We start from the raw sequence: 17,638 nt of genomic DNA, 5'->3' as shown, positions 1-17,638 counted from the left end.
TGGAGCGACATGTGTTCTGAGATAACTAAGGAAGAAAATCTAACCACCAGCGGTTTCTCCTTCAACCAGATTAAAGGCTATGGGAAAGACATCATTGTTATCGTCTTGTGCAACAACCATAAGCAAGGTGCCCTTGTATTTTAAGTGTAACCATGTTCCATCAATTTGAACAATAGCTTTGCAGAATGTGAAACCTTTGATGCATGGTTGAAACACCCAAAAGAGTCGGTGAAATATTCTTTTTCTACCAACACAAGTTCCGTCTGGCGTAAATGATGGCAATGTCTCCATAATTGAAACAGTCCCCGGTGCATATGTTTTAAGTGCCGTTAAAAACTGTGGCAATTCTTTGTATGAATCCTCCCAGTTGATGAATACCTGTTCAATAACTTTTGTCTTTGCAATCCATGCTTTCTTGTACAAGTGAGTATAATTATATTGTGTGACGATATGAGATATTATTATACTCACCTTCACTGATGGGTCCTTGTCAACAAGCAGCAAAATGTCTTAACATATCAATTCAACGCTTAATTTTTTGTGATCATGTACAATATTAGTGGCAGTGCAACTGTGAGGTGTATTTACAAAACCTATCTTCTAAGAATCATTTCTCTTCCTGTGAGACGCAGCCAACCGAAACTTGCAAAGAATGTTACGACATTCAATGACATACCTTCTCGAATTAGAGTGTTTCACATTGAAATCAATAGAGTTATCCATGTGAATTTATTTGATAGCTCATACACATTCTTCTTTAGTGAGGAACATGTCTTCCACTTTTAACTCACCCTCTAACCGCATATACGGGTTGTAAAAAATATCGTCGGATGTGTCATTGTCATGCAAGTCCATGTTTGCAGTTCAGTATGCTTCAACACATCCCAGATCCCTCGACAAACCTCGGAGAATGACATCTACGAAAAGTTAATGACCAATGGAACTTTAACCCTTGGCAAGGCTTCGCTAGATCTGAGTGTCGAAAATGGAAGAACCGACAAGACCATGTCTTAAGTGACGTTGTGATGCCAACCGAAGAAAAACCAACTCATAAATATATGGCTTGGTACATATCGGTTGGATTTGAGTTCCTCGCCGATGATATGTACCTATACGATCCACGTCAAGTCACTTACACATAAGAAGATTCAACATCTAACCCCCACAACATTATCAAACTAGTTACACACAACCCCTACCCAAAAAAATTATCGGCCCACAAACAGACAAACCTACGATCTTAACATGTCAAACACCCAACTATAATACCAAAAGCATACCCCGTTCCACCATCAACAAGAAGATCGTAATCAAGACACCCAACATCGTTATGCGTCCAACACATCACCCTACCATAACCGCCTAAGCCAAAACACTCAATGATCACTTAACACCACTCGTCCCTCCTACTATAGCAAAGAAGCTCAAACATCACAAAACCAAAACATGCAACAATCATATGACTACCAAACACCACAACCATTTCAACCTTTCCTCGACGCATCATTCACACCAATGTTGTCCTCCAATAACTCAAACATAAGCCAACTACTCTGGCATGAGACACAAACTCAACTATGACGGTAACGCTTCATTGCATACACAAGACTTCGCGAATTTGTCTGAATATCTTAGGGAATCTCCTGCAGGCGGTGGTGATGTTCCTGGATCCTAAATCCTCAAACACTTGAGGTGAATCATCAACGTAGACTATGGCCACACGTTCAGGTAGCTAGGGGATGTGGAACCGGAGGTCGGTTGAGTCATCTCGGTCAATGACATTGGTATTTTTGGTATTCATATGTAAACACATATTAATATTAATACCAATTTGTCAGATTTCGACTTTCATATAAAATATTCATTATTTTTCAAAAAAAATTACACAACACACAGATGTGCCAGACTAATTGACGACATCTCTTAAACCTAAGACATAAGTGTCAATTGGATTGATAACACAAAATATAGAAGACAATCCAATTGGCGTCTCCTCTTAAAATTAAAGAGCAGTAGACAATTGAACTGACACAAATGCTTCAATATGGAATAAATTAAAAAATTATTTGAAATATGAATTCTTTTCGATTTTTTTTTTAAATTGAATTATTTAGACAAAAAAAATCAGATAATACATGATAGTAATTACAGTAATTGACATTATAAAATTATCACTTTATTATTTTTATTTATTTCATTATAAAAAAAACTTTTATTTTTTCAAAGAATATTCAAGTCTCGTGGGTCATATAGCTGACGCGTAACCCTATATATTTATGTTTTTCCTCTCAACTCAGTTATTCTCAATCGTATCTCAATTTTGTTATTCGGTTTATTAGGGTTTTTGTTGTTTCCCAACAAGTCTCTCGCTAACCCAAGGTTTTTCTCCCAATGGGAAGATATCGTAGCCGTAGCAGAAGTTTCAGCCCTCGCCGCCGTAGCAGAACCCCACCTCGCGGTCGCAAGCGTTATGATGATGATCGCCATCCTGAAACCAGGTCTCGCAGAGACCGTCGTTCTCCTCTCCCTTCTGGCTTACTCGTTCGTAATCTCCCCCTCGATGCTAGGTTTGTATCTTTTCCTCCATTCATGTTTTCAATTTCATTTTATTTATCAAAAGTTTCCAATCATTAAGCTCCAACACTATACCCTAGTTTATGTCTTGAAACCACTAGAATGGTAATGCTATCTTCAATTGGATAGGGAAAATAATTTTTTGTTGCCAATGCCTCAATGGGGTGGCATTGGTTTACCTTTTTTTTCTCCTCTGTTATGCTGTGTTCTTTTAATTCAATGGAATTTTGAACTGAAAAGGATATGAGGAAACAAAGTTTACCTTTTAATTTATATGATGCAGACCTGAAGATCTTAGGGGGCCATTTGAACGCTATGGTCCTGTGAAGGATGTTTACCTTCCTAGAAATTATTACACTGGGTATGTATGTTCTAAGTTTTGCTTGATATTTACCGTTACAACTCATTCTGCGTTCAATAAGATAGTATGTAATTGTGTGAATTTGATCGGGATTTGTATACTGGGTGTTAAAGTCCCACATCGAGTATGCTTGGTGAAGTATTAGGTTTATTTGGGGAGCCCTCGCTTGGAAGCTACTTCAATACTTCACCGAGCATTCCATGCTACTCAATATGAGACTTAGCACTGCCTAATGCTTAAGTCGTTATCGGGATTGTGACTAGAGCCTTAGTTAAGTTGTGATTGGGTTGTTTTCAGAGTGAATTTTTTTTTGAATTGCTTTTGTAGGGAACCTCGTGGCTTTGGATTTGTGAAATATCGATATGGCGAAGATGCGGCAGAGGCAAAGCAACATCTGAATCACAGTGTCATTGGTGGACGCGAAATAAGAATTGTGTTTGCTGAGGAAAATAGGAAAACCCCTCAAGAAATGCGTGTCACTTCTCATGGAAGGTGTGATTACAGTTATGTGTGCTAGTAAATTTTTAATTTTGCACTTCTCATGGAAAACCTTGGTTTCATTCTTATCAAATTTTTTTAAATGTTATTAATAGTAGCCGAAATGGAGGTGGTAGCAGAAGGAGAGCTCGGTCAAGATCTCCACGGCGTCGTTATCGATGTCAGTGTACATATTCACCTCAGCTTTAAAATTGCATCTTAAATATGATAACATTGTACTTATGCTTTATTTGAGAAGCCAATCCATTTATTCATGTTATTATATCTGCATTGTTTGCAGCCTACTCTAGGTCTCCATCACCTGCCAGGGACAATTCAAGGTTTGATTTTTACGCTTCTTTAATGATTTATTTTTCCTTGTATGTATTAGAATATTTTGTTAAACATATTATCAAATTTATTTATTATTTATTATACATTATGTTTTAGGCAACTGGCTACATTTGATTGCATTTAGGTTCTAAAACATTATTTGTAATTGAAATTTAGAAAATAATTGCATTTCATAAGTTGGAAATGTCTTATTTTAGCTGTAAAATGTCATGTTTTGAAATGGTCTTATTTAAGGATGTTTGATACTTGGTTGGAAATCATTATAAACAAAATTGATCAGCAGAGCCACAGGCGATGAAAGGAATTTCTCTGTTCAGTTTTTTTTTTTCTGTCACATTATTTTGTTACTTTCATATTAGTCCGTCCTCTGGTAAATTTCTCTATTAGAACACTTGTTTGTTGTTAGGCTTGGTTAACTAAGATGACTGTTCATGCACTTCTGTCTGGACTTTGTTTATTCTGGTGGATGATTGAAGTGGCAAGAGCTGGTTCTTAAAATGGATATTATATGTGATAGATGTACTATTCCTTTGCTCAGCAAGAGTATAATTAGCAAGGTTTACTTCTAACAGTTAGAGTGCCTTCCAATCCTATGACCCTGACAAGACTCCTATAATATGTTTAAGTGAATTGAATGATATCTGCTTATGGTCTTCTTTATGCAGATAATAATGTGAATTGAAGAGTTTAAAGATTGGTTAATAAAGATTAACGAGTAAAGAGGCTTAAAGTGATGTGGTACTTGCTTACGTATCTTTCAAAGTCCCTCCATAAGAAATATCCATACCAAACTTGCCTTATTCTGCCAGTTGTGCGGCTGGTATTTTGTTTGTTGCTTTCGATTGGTCCAAATAAGTACTTCTTTTGATTCCCTTACCCATTTTCTGTAAAGAAGATTCTGTTTAGTTTGATATATTGTTTTTCATATACTATCCAGTTTAAAAAGAATATAAAGCTTATAGTTGGCCAAAGAAAATCATGCTCAAAGAATGGAAGCCAAAGTATTTACGTGTAGAGATATGATGTGCAAGAAAGATAATTGTCATTTTTAAATAGTTGGGACAAAGAGAGCTATGAAGTTACCAGATGCTGATCTTGCAGTACATCATTCATAGCTGTCAATGTTTGGATCCAAGTGTCATGTAGTTGTCCAGAAACTTTGGAAAGGTACAGGTAAAGGTCACATTTTGGCTAACTAGATTCTTAAGAGGAAGTAAGTGTTAGTTCTCATAAGAAACAAAAAATGGTTTGGGTGACTGTACCAATTATAAGTGTAATTTGTTTTTACTTTAACAAGAAATGTTAGTGTATTATGTTAGTGGAAGGAGTTGAACTCATAACCTACTTACGTGTTTAGTTTGTTGTTGTTGCATATATTCTGATCTTGATTTATTGGATGTGTGTGGTTGGTGTTCTCTATATACTTATGTTATGCGTAGGTATGCATTTGTATTGATTTTGCCTTTTCATTACCTTGATTGTTTGACTAAATTGTCTAGCTGACATGTTGATTTAGGGATGACAGAGGTAGGGATGGTTATTCTCCAGAGCGATCAAGATCTTATTCTAGGTCTGTTTCTCCCGGTGGTCGGAAGGAAGACAAAATGTCCCCTCGTGCCTCCCCTGGTGGTAGGAAGGACCGCAGGGGGTCCTCTCGTGCCTCTCCGGATGATGGGAAGGATGACAGGAGGAGCCCTCGTGCCTCTCCTGGTGTTGGGAAGGATGACAGGAGGTCCTCTCGTGCCTCTCCAGGTGGTGGGAAGGACGACAGGATGTCACCTCGTGCCAGGGAGAATGGTCGAAGTCCAAATGTTAAGGAAGATCAGGCACCTACCAGATCTGAGAGCCCTAGGGACAAAGATCACAGTCCTTCAAGGTCTCGCTCACGGTCATACAGGTATGAAGTTTCGGATCTTTTTCATTGTATTGTATTATTTTACCCAAGTTATTTCTATTCTAATATGATCCCTAATGTGCCTGCATATTAAGGAGACTCTGAAGCAGTTAGAATTATGGAATATAATTGGGAACTGGTATGAAGTAGTTTGAATTTTGCCCTTTTAAAGTGAGATTGTCTATAAGAAGATTTGTATCTGTCTATATTTGATTTCAAGGGCATTTTAACTTTACACCCATGAACATTTCAGTGGTGGGCGTGGCCCTGCTATGTTTAATTGAGTTTCAAAAAATTGTTTTTTAAAACTGGCATTGTTATTTATATTTCCAGGGTTGAATACTCTGTTCTAATTGTTTGCTAAATTCTAGTATTACTTCATTCCTAATTATCATCTTCTGCCAGTCTTGTTGTAAATTGTTCCATTATTATATTTTCTACTCAAGTGACTTTATAGTGAAGCTGAAGGTTGAAATCCTATTATTGCATTGAGCACAATCTGCATGTTTCTCCATATCTCTGACATTGAAAGGGATTTTCATTTTCAACTTAGTCTTGAATTGAAATTAGATAATTGGTGGTTGATTATTTCTTTATCTTTATGCAGTCCACGCTGATTTTCCACCAAGCATGTGAAGTACTGGAGATAAATTGAAAGACACTGATGAATCTGTTATGTTTATTTTAGACTGTTGAAAACAATTCCAATGGATAATAGTTTTTGACTTGGTCTGCCATTTTAGTAGATACCGGCTTAAGTCCATTTTGTCTGTTTTCTGAATACTGGTTTTTTGTTATTCCACAGCAGATTCCCCTACTATGGATAATTAGTTAAGGTTGATGTTTTAATATTTATTGTTTGTCTATCTTGTGCTGCCATGCAGAGTATTTCATAATTATTTTTTGAAGTATTCCTTAAAACATTACCCCTCCATTCTCTTTTATAAATATTTTTTTTTTACAATCATTGAATATTTGATGTCTCTGATCTATAGTCTTAATATATCATTTATTTAGTGAACCTAAATATCAAAGTTTTCTTATAAAAGAGAATGGATGGAGGACTAGTTTTCACTAGTAACTAACTAGCCACCAAGGTTTGTTTATGGGATTTGGATTGAATGACCTTATGATGCCAACTTTCAGCCATTCTAAATCATTAGATCAATCTCACGCTTTACATGGTGCCATGTTTAATAAGTTTTGCAAAAGGAGACAAAATGAAAAATGCTTTCATCGTCATCTCTATAACTTATATGTCATTGGCATCTCTAGCTAAACTGATGTTACCGCATTGGAGGGGAAGGGAAGAAGATAGAGAGTGATGAATGAGAAGAGATGATTGTTATTATGAAAGAGGATTGATGAAAATTACATAAGTAATTAGTATTTATACACATGTAAAGTAATTAGTATTTATACACATGTAGTAACTAACTAACTACTTAAGCTTTAATTCATACATAATATGCTCCTTTAATTTAAATTTTTACCAAATGATACACATCAAAAGTTCATATTTCAAATTTTGTGTGCTTTCTTAATTCAAACTTTTACTAAGTAATACATATAAGAAGTTGATATTTCAAACTCTGCGTCTTCAAACTCTAACAACAATTTAGAAGCTGCTTTAGACTTTAGCTACACTTTAGAAGTTGCTTTAGACTCCAACGGTTCGTAAGTAGTTTCCATTTCTGACTCCTTCAGAAGCTGATGGTTTAGACGCTAACAAAGCTTTAGAGGCTAGACTGTCCCATCTTATAACTCCTCAAAAGGTTGTCGTTTCAGAGGCTAGACTGTTCCAGCCTCTGACACCTTCAGATGTTGATGATTCAGAAGTCATCAAAGTTTCAGAGGCTAGTAGTCTTGAAGTCATTCTAACTTTTGAATTAAATGTCATCATTCTCATGTCTATCTTTAGTTTAGAAAATAGTTCTCATTTTACCGTCTTAGTCAAGATATCAACAATCTGGTCTTTGGTAGGACAATATCTCATCACTAATCTTCCATTATTCACTTGCTCCCTTATGTAATGAAACTTTGTTGTAATATGCTTCAATCTTCCATGAGAGACATGATTCTTTGTTAAATTTATTGCAGATTTGTTGTCACATGGGAGCTTGATTGATACTTGAATGTTAACACCAAGTTTAATCAATACAACTTCAATCCAAGCAGCTTGACAAACAACTGAACAACTAACAATATATTCTAACTCACTGCTAGACATAGCCACAACAGATTGCTTGTAAGAGATCTAAGAGATTGAAGCTCCTTGAAACTTGAAGACATACTCTATTGGTATTCTTATCCAGTCTGTCACCATACAAGTCCGAATCAGAAAATTCGTTCACCTATTCTTTTCTTCTCTTTCTTCCATGTGAGAAGAATATACCATGCCTCAAGGTTCCCTTGATGTATCTTAGTACTCTTTTCCCAGTCAGCTGATGAAACTTTCTTGGATTATGCATGAATCTGCTTAATACTCCTACAACAAAGTTGATATTTGGTAGATTATTCCATAAGTACACCTCAATGATCCAATCATCTGCTTGTATAGGGTGACATCTGCCATTTCTTCATCATTATCTTCTTTCAGCTTCTGACCCGATTCAACATGAGTCACAACAACATTGTAGTTCAACATGTTGAATCTTTTCAGCAAGTCAGTAGCATACTTTGTTTGATGCAAGATTATTCCACCTTCTTTGTATAGAAATTCCATATCAAGGAAGTAAGACACGTTACCCAGATTTGACATTTCAAATTATGATTTCATTGTACTCTTGAGGTCTTCAATTTTCAGTTGATATTCTCCAGTTATCAATAGGTTATCCACGTATATACATATCAACAATAATATGTCACCTTGCTTGTATTTTACATTCAAACCATACTCAACTAAACATCTTTTAAAACCATGACTGGTGAAGAAAATATCAATTCTCATGTTCCATGCTCTTAGTGCCTGCTTCAAACCATACAAAGTCTTGTATAGTCTATACACCACATGTTATTCTCCCTTTACTTCAAAGTCTGGAGCTTGAGACACGTACAACGTTTCATCAAGAAGGCCATTTAGGAAGACAAGTTTTATATCCATGTGTGAAAAGTCTACCTTTTATTGCAAGCTAATGCCACTACAAGTCTTATAGTCTCACGCCTTGCTACTGGTGCAAATACCTTAGAGTAATCCATACCTTGTCTCAAAGAAAATTCCTTGCCACAAGTCTTTCTTTGTGCTTTACTATTGTTCTTTCTGGACTCAAATTTACTTTGAAAATCCACTTCACATCAATTGACTTCTTTCTTTCTGGTAGTTAAGTGAGTTTCCATGTGCCATATTTTTCAATTGAACTGAGTTCCTCCTTCATTGCATCTTTTCACACTTTGTCTTGCATTGCATCCTGATAATTCAGTGGTTCTGCACCTGCTAACATTGCTAAGTGTATTATTTCTCCTTCCTCATCTACTGTATTATTAGACACAATTTCATAACAATTCAGCCTTGCAAGTATCTGTCTGTTTCTGGTTGGTCTTGCCCTCTAAGTAGAATTCACTACATCAACTGAAGTCTTAGTTAAGTCTGGATTCACTTCAGCATAATCAAACTGCATTGGAGTCTGCATTGGAACCACTCTTGTTCTTTCTCCACCTTGGTTCCAATCCCAGGGTTCTGCTTCTCTGATGATTACATCACTACTAACCACCAATTTCAGGAATTGGATTATATAAACTATATGCTCCATTTGGATGGTAACCAACTAAGATCATAAGTTCAATTTTATCTTCAAGTTTGGTCCTTCTTTCATCTGACAAATGTCTATAGCATAAGGATCCAAATACTTTGAGATGAGTGATGTAAGACTTGCTTCCTGGCCAATATTCTTTTGGCACCCGATTATTTAAATTCTTGGTAGGACATCTATGTAGAACATAAGCAACACTAGGCAATGCTTCCCCCTAGAATTTATGAGGCAATGACTTTTGTTTCAACATGCTCCTAGTCATTTCAACCAAGCTTATATTCCTTCTTTCAACCATACCATTATGTTGAGGGTGTGTAAGATGAGTTTACTTCATGCAAAATTCCATTTTCATGATAGAATTGCTTGAATTCATGAGAATTGTATTCCCCTCCCCCATCTGCCTGAGTATCTTAATCAGTCTTCCACTTTGTTTTTCAGTTATAACCTTAAACCTTTTGAACATGTTTAAAGCTTCTCCTTTGGTCTTTATCAAGTACACCCACAACATTCTACTGAATTCATGATATGAAGTACTTGCTTCCTCCATAAGAAAGAGTTTCAAAAGGACCACAAATGTCAGATGAAACTAAATACAATACATGTTTGACTCTTATTGACAACTTATTCACAAAAGGTAACCTACTTTACTTCCCAAGCATGTATATGTCACATGCTTTATCCGATGACACTATTTTAGGTAATCCTTATACTAAATTCACAGTATTCAATTTATTTAGACTTCTAAAATTCAGATGCCCATATCTTTTGTACCAAAACCAACTTTCTTCCTTAGCAATTGATGAATAAAGACAATGTGATTTTGAGGCCTTCAAACTAACCTTCCAGATTGTGTTTTTGGTCAAAGTTGATTTCAGAATCATTCTTTTCTTCTTGTCATATAGCTTCAGTGAGCCTCCTTCCATGATTACTGAGAATCCTTTAGATGTTTCTTCTATATTTAGATGTAATAATATTTTTTCTATCAATTGCGAAAATATATAAATCAAAATAAAATCAAAATAATAAGTAATATATATATATATATATATATATATATATATATATATATATATATATATATATATATATATATATATATATTAAAATTTTATAAAACAAAATATGCTAAGAAAAAAGAGAGGAGTTAACCAAAATGACAAAAGAAAAACAAATCTCAATTTATCAACTAAAATGTAAAGAGAATTAAAAAAAACAAATACATCCGGTATCATCAGGGACGGAGCTATTTTGTAGCAAGAGCGCGCCATGTCCCCACCATAATGATCATTTATTCAATATTTAATATTATAAGCAGTATATTAATATATATTAAAAATTAGGAAGACTATTTTATAATGGCTCACACTTAATAAGTAATATTGAATGATTTAGTTTCTCACACACACCAATTATTCCTCTACATTTAAAATATCCAGTTGTTTATTTTTTATTTAAAAAGTAATTAATTTTATATAATAAATAAAATAAATATTTTAAATAAAATTAAAAAAACTCAACTTTTCTTTTTCTATTCCTATTAATTCTCTTTGACTCTTTTCAAGTATTAACAAATCACTTTTTCTTACTGCAAAGTGCGTTATTAGTTTATTCTTCATTGTTGTTCTTTTAAAAGGTAAAGTTTTTAATTTTAATCTTTATGAATTTATAATTTATTTTTATTATTGTAGTAAGAGTAAAAATATGTTATTATTACCCTATTGAGCTTTTGAGATTGTGTTAATGGTATAAAATTTAATTTTAGAGTTTTGTAGTGTTTATTTAAAGTTGTTCTATTTGTATCAATTTTATAGTATTAGTATACACTTTTTGAATATGATTTTAATTATATTTTTTTGTTATTTTTAGTAATAAACAATGGAAAAGTATTTAAAAAAAATCAACAGAGCAATCATCAACTTTTAAAATGTATACTTATATTTTTTTTTATGTTGAAAATGAGAAAATCATTCAACATTTTCAAAACATAAAAAATCATAGAAAACAATTATAATGTATATTTATATTTTTGAAAATGAAATATTATATTTATATTGACTCCAATACACAAAATTTTTGGCTCCGCGCCCGGGTATCATAAAAAATATAAGCAAATCTTTAATTTAATCTCAACTTTTGAATAATTAGAGTATGAGAGCTTAAATTTAAAAAGACACAGTATTAATTGTAAATACAAAAAATTGTCAAAAAATTGAACATAATATAAAATTTTCAAAAGTAAAATTGTAAATAATAAAATTTGACAAATATTAATATTAATGTTGTTCTTTTTTCAAATATTAGTAAATTTTAACAAATTTATATTTTCAGTAGAAATTTCAATGTGCAATTTTTTATAAAAATAAAAGAAAGAAAGATGAAAATGTATTTTACATATATGGGCTCTCTATTATACGATAAAATAGGTTATAAATTTGCATGTAAAGTTTTAACTATATGGATAATCTTATATAACTTATATCATTCTATTTCTACATTCTTTAATATTTAATACGACATGTCACATGTGACAAATGATACTCATCCCTACAAAGGTGACTTTTCTATTTTAAATTAAAGTGGAAATCAATTGATGCGAAAAAATATCAATTATTCTTCCAATCCTTTTAATAAGATGGTTACACATTTGAAAGCTTGTGAAAATCTCTTGAAAGGCAGAATCTAGAAAAACTCTCGTCTCCTTTTCTGGCTTGTTGTCACTCGGTTCATGTGGTTAGTGCGGAATGATATGCTCTTTAGTGGTTGGTTTAAAGGACTGTCGAAATTGTGGCTTTGGTGAAATCTCTCTCATGGGATTGGTTTGGTGTTAACTCTAAAGGTCATCTTGTATCTGATAAAAGTTCTTAGTTTATTGATCCTTTGGGTTGTATTTCTTAACTATTAATTTATGAACTCTGTTTTCTCTTTTCGGTTGGTTCCCTTGCCCCTGGGTAATGTTGGTTTAGGAGTTTTGTTTTTCTTTTCAATTCAGTTCATTTTGTATTAGGGTTTAGTATCTTTTGTACTCGTTTTTATACATATTGCTTATAAAAAAATATGGTTGATGGATATTACAAACAAAGAATTATCACGTGAATACGATGATAAAATGCTTCTTTTCACGGGTCACTGACAACACAATACATACTTTATTTTAATCATTTCTTTTTTTTGAAAGGCAAAATCCTTATTTTTAAATGTTAAAATTTTCCTCTTTTTTTTTTTGTATTTTTCCATCTCACGGGTCTCTCTCTCTCTCTCTCTCTCTCTCTCTGTGTGTGTGTGTGTATGATTTTTTTAATATAGTTGAGTTTATATAATTATTGTTCATTTTACAATTAAGTAATTCATTTCAAATTTACATATGTATCTAAATATATTTTATATCATATCAATAAATTTACTAGTGCGGGCGCACGAGTATTTTACTAGTTGGAGTTAAGAAAAGTGGTAGGGCCATACTTAACCCTATAAATGCTATTAGGTTTCTGCTATTGGACCACCTACCATTTATATTCATGCTCTAGATGTCAAGTCCCATGCGTGAAATTGTGTGTTAAGAGTCTCACATTGGATAATATATGACATGAACATGTGCTTATTGTTAGATAAAGCTTCAAAATTGAATGGATCCAGGCTGGAATCATGAACTCATCACTTTCCTTATAATATTTCAAGCACTCTCGAATGTCTTAGAGTTTATATGCAGGAATATCCAAGATAGTTCAGCCTATACTTGAGTTTGCACAAGACAAATGAAAACTCGAATCTAGGAAAGAGAATATGAAAATTTTCTAAAGAGGATATATGTTTTGTGATGTGATTTATGAATTTGGAATGATTTATTTATATGTCATGTTTGTGTTGTTTCACAAGGTTGCGATCCTTGATGAAACAACATCCTTTCAGCAACACTTTTACCAAAAATTATGTTGTTTCGCGTGCAACAACGTTTTCCAAGAGTTGCATATCTTCATTCAGCAACACTTCACGAAGTTTTTTCTATTTTCAAGTTCAAAATTCAAACTCAAGCAACAATAAAAAAACTAGAGCAACTACCATTTACCACATGTCGGACGAAGGCCGACCGTCGAAGTGCCACCAGCGTCGCCATATAATGTTGCGAGTAGCCCGATTGCTCTGATGTATCACGCCTAAGTGCTTAAGTACCGCCTACAAGCCGCCACTAACGCCTCTATGCCCACACCCTCGAACCCGGTATCATCGGTGGCGACACCAGCGATGAGGTATATGGAGGAGACAAGTGACATAATACTTGAGGCTACCACACTTGCCCATGTGACACTTTATCCTCTTTTGTCCTTTTGTTGAGTTAATGAACGTAAATCTTTATAAAGACTTTTAATGTGAGTGTCACTTTTTATGTGAGATTATTTCTCAAGCATTTATATGCATTTACTCACTTCCATTTTTCTTGTCATTTTGGAACATACCCATGGACATTTATTGTTCATAAATTACAATAATCCCCTACTTGTTCTAATAATAACAAGACTACTTCAGGAAAAGAGAAATAAATAACGTTAATACAATTAAGTATCTTTCCATTTGAACTTAACCTTGGAAAGGATAACACAAAGTCTAATTAGAATGTTAGGTAACAATGCTTTGAACAGTTATCCATCTTAATTATACCGACATTACCTTACCCACACTCTTTAATGGCTATTCGCCTATATCTTTCGCCTAACATTATTTATGGTCATGTGCTTTTCCTGTTTTCATGAATTTTTCATGAGAGAAACTCTAAATCTCACTTTGAGACGATACCATCTCGAAATTTACATAGGTGAAGTTCATATTGTATTTATTTTCTTGAGATACTTATCCTCGATATATAACTTTATTAAGAGTTTGAAAAAACTCAACCCTCAATATCTAATGGTCAACATTGTCACATAATGTTGCACAAACATCCAAATCAATGACTTATTGTTACCCATTGAATCTTAGGTTAAGGTATGTTAACTTCAGATTCGGTTGCTACCGCTGTCGGAGCCCTTATTCAAAGAGTTTCAATCCCATACCTCTCGAGGTAGTCTTTATTAAGTCTCTGGCCAGTGGCTTAGTAAATGGATCAACTAAATTATAGCTTGTTTTTATATATATATATATATATATATATATATATATATAATATATATATATATATATATATATATATATATATATATATATATCAGTGAAATGATCTCATCCTTGATTAATTTTCTCACGAAAGAATGTCTAAGACCTATGTTCATAGATTTTATGTTATATATTTCACTGAATTCTCTTGCTAGGGTGGCTTGGCTATCACAATTTATTAGCACTTTTGAAACACTGTCTTTAGTCAATGGAACTTCCAACATAATGTCCCTTAACCTTTCTGCTTCTTGACCAGTGGAAGCAAGTGCCACAAACTCTGATTCCATGGTCGAAAGAGTAATGCATGTTTGTTTCTTGCTTTTCCAAGAAATTTCACCCCAAGCTAATGTAAATATCCACCAAACTATAGATTTATGATCTCCAACACTCGATATCCAACTCACATCGGTGTATCCTTCTAGTATGGTAGGAAACCTACCATAATGAAGGCCAAATTTTTTAGTCTTTAAAAGGTAACCAAAAATCCTAGTTATGGCCTTCCAATGTTCACCATTTGGATTTCTAGTAAATCTACTCATCTTACTAACTGCAAATGATATGTCAGGTCTGGTGAATTGCATTAGATACATTAGACATCCAATTGGGCCACAATTCTTCCATTGTTCTTTTGAAGTTTGACACTAGGATCAAATGGAGTGATTATTTCCTTAAAGTGAAGGTGTTTGAACTTATCCAACATTTTCTCAATATAATGTGTTTGACTAAGTTCATAACCCCCACTATTTTGTTTTACTTTGATACCTAAAATATTGTCAACTAGTCCAAGATCTTTCATCTTGAATGTGGAAGTTAGAAATGTCTTTGTTTCTAAAATTTCATTCATCTCATTGCTAATGATCAACATATCATCAACATATAGACACAAAACATTACAATGTTTTCACACACCTTCGTGTACAAACATTTTTCAAAATAATTTGGAGTAAATCAATTTGAAAATATGATAGAGTCAAACTTTTGATGCCATTATTTTCGTGTCTGTTTGAAACCATATAAGGATTTGACAAGTTTGCATATCTTTTGTTCATTTCTAGAAAGCACATAACCTTTTGGTTGTTCCATGTAGATTTCCTCATCGAGATCTCCATTTAAGAATTTTGTTTTAACATCCATTTGATTAATTATAAGTTCATTGAGAGAAGCTAATGCAAACAATACTCTTATGGTCGTCGTCCTTGCCACTGATGCATATGTATCGAAATAATCAACACCTTCTTTTTGTCTGAATCCTTTTCTACTAATCTAGCCTCGTAGGTATTTAGTGTACCATCACTATGATACTTATTTCTAAACACCCATTTACATCCAATGATCCTTGAATCCTTAGGAAGATCGACAAGTTCCCAAGTGTGGTTTGAAATTATTGAATCCATTTTGTCTAGGATAATATCTTTCCAAAAAGAAGAGTCCCTTGAAGCCACTGATTCTTTATAGGTTTTAGGATCATCCTCTAATTGAATAATAATAGATATCTTATGAACACCATTCTCACAATTTCTGTAAACTAGATAAAACAAAATAAGTTGAGAATCAATTTCATTTGGTCAGAGGACTTTAGCTTTTCGTGCTCTTCCTAAGCTCGGGTTGTGTTTCAACAATCTGTGAAATACTTTCAAGTTGTATTTCAATAATTTGTGGAGAATATTCATCATAAGATTCTTCATTTTTGGGAATCTCATATTCCTTATCAGGGTTTCAAAGAACTCCACATCTCGGGATTCAACAATTACATTAGACTCCAGATTTAAAAGTCTATATGCTTTGTTGTTAGATGCATATCCTATGAAAGCACATTTGATCCCTCTAGGACCCAATTTAGTTCTTTTAGGATCCATATTCTTATAATATACTACACACCACACACTCTAAAATAACCTATATTTAGTGATCTACCTTTCCATATCTCATATGGAGAAATACCAGTTACCTTTAAAGGAATCATATTCATTATATGACATGCATACAGTAATGCTTCACCTCACAAATTAAATGGAGACTTAAAATCCATTAACATAACATTTATCATTTTTTGATATGTTTGATTCTTTCTCTCGGCTAGATCATTTTATTGTGGTGTACGAGGTACATAACATTCATGTATAATGCCATATTCTTCACAATATGCATCAAATAATGTAAAAAAATACTCACCGCCCCTATCACTCTTAAGGACTTCGATACTTCTACTTAATTGATTTTGTACTTATGCTTTATAAATTTTAAAGGTATTAAATGCATCATATTTATGTTTTAAAAGGTATATATGTGTGAACTTAGAGAAATCATCGATAAAGATTATGAAATACCAATTTTCTCCACGGGTTAACATGCCATTAAGTTCACACATATCATAGTGCACAAGATCAAGCAATTTTGATTTTATTTCAACACAATTGAAAGGTTTCTTGATCATTTTGATTTAATACATCACGTTTTTCGAAATCATGAATATTGCATGAGATCAATCCAGATTTAATTAGTTTATTCACATTACTAATACAAACATGTGCTACTCTAGAATTCCATAAAGAAATAGATTTAAGCATATAAGAAGAATTAGAAATTTCATTAATAATATTATCGGTAGTACAAAGTTTGATCATTCCCTCATTGGAATATCCCTTTCCTACAAATACACTGTTACAGGTTAATATTAGTTTGCCCGATTCATATACAGACTTAATACCGATATTCCCAACAAGTCCCCACTAACAAGGTTCTTATTCATGTCGGGAACATGAAGTACATTGACAAGAGTGACTTTCTTTTTGGAAGTGAAATATAGTTCGACGGATCCCAGTCCAATGACTCTAGATCGTACTTCATTTCTCATATGCACTTCTTGTCCATCATTAATTCATAATAGGTTTTAAATGTTGCTTGGTCATAAAAAAACATGCACGGCAGCACATGTATCATACCACCATCCATCCACTTTACCTTTGATTGCCATAATCTCGCTCACCTTAGTAATTATGTCATCATTGGCATGAACAACATTAACTTTGTTTTTGGACTTGTTATGTATGCAGTCTCGAGCAAAGTGGCCTAGTTTGTTGCACA

General features: G+C 33.5%; 1 protein-coding gene across 2 annotated transcripts; it reads left to right on the top strand.

The window, feature by feature from the left end:
* The first annotated feature begins 2,285 nt into the window (after positions 1 to 2,285).
* Positions 2,286 to 6,526, top strand: LOC127073365 (serine/arginine-rich SC35-like splicing factor SCL28). 2 transcript variants are annotated; one of them, XM_051014519.1, is made up of 7 exons: positions 2,286 to 2,567; positions 2,858 to 2,935; positions 3,263 to 3,427; positions 3,532 to 3,593; positions 3,714 to 3,753; positions 5,283 to 5,663; positions 6,268 to 6,526. In XM_051014519.1, exons 1-7 carry the CDS (start codon positions 2,392 to 2,394, stop codon positions 6,275 to 6,277), a joined length of 912 nt encoding a protein of 303 aa, XP_050870476.1. In that variant the 5' UTR covers positions 2,286 to 2,391; the 3' UTR covers positions 6,278 to 6,526. The 2 variants fall into 2 exon arrangements, with proteins under 2 accessions (XP_050870476.1, XP_050870475.1); XM_051014518.1 differs by having other exon boundaries at positions 3,529 to 3,593.
* Positions 6,527 to 17,638: the final 11,112 nt, after the last annotated feature.

The sequence above is a fragment of the Lathyrus oleraceus genome, chromosome 4, assembly GCF_024323335.1.
Source record: "Lathyrus oleraceus cultivar Zhongwan6 chromosome 4, CAAS_Psat_ZW6_1.0, whole genome shotgun sequence".
Taxonomy (NCBI): domain Eukaryota; kingdom Viridiplantae; phylum Streptophyta; class Magnoliopsida; order Fabales; family Fabaceae; genus Lathyrus; species Lathyrus oleraceus.
This window is presented reverse-complemented; position numbering and strand designations above follow the sequence as displayed.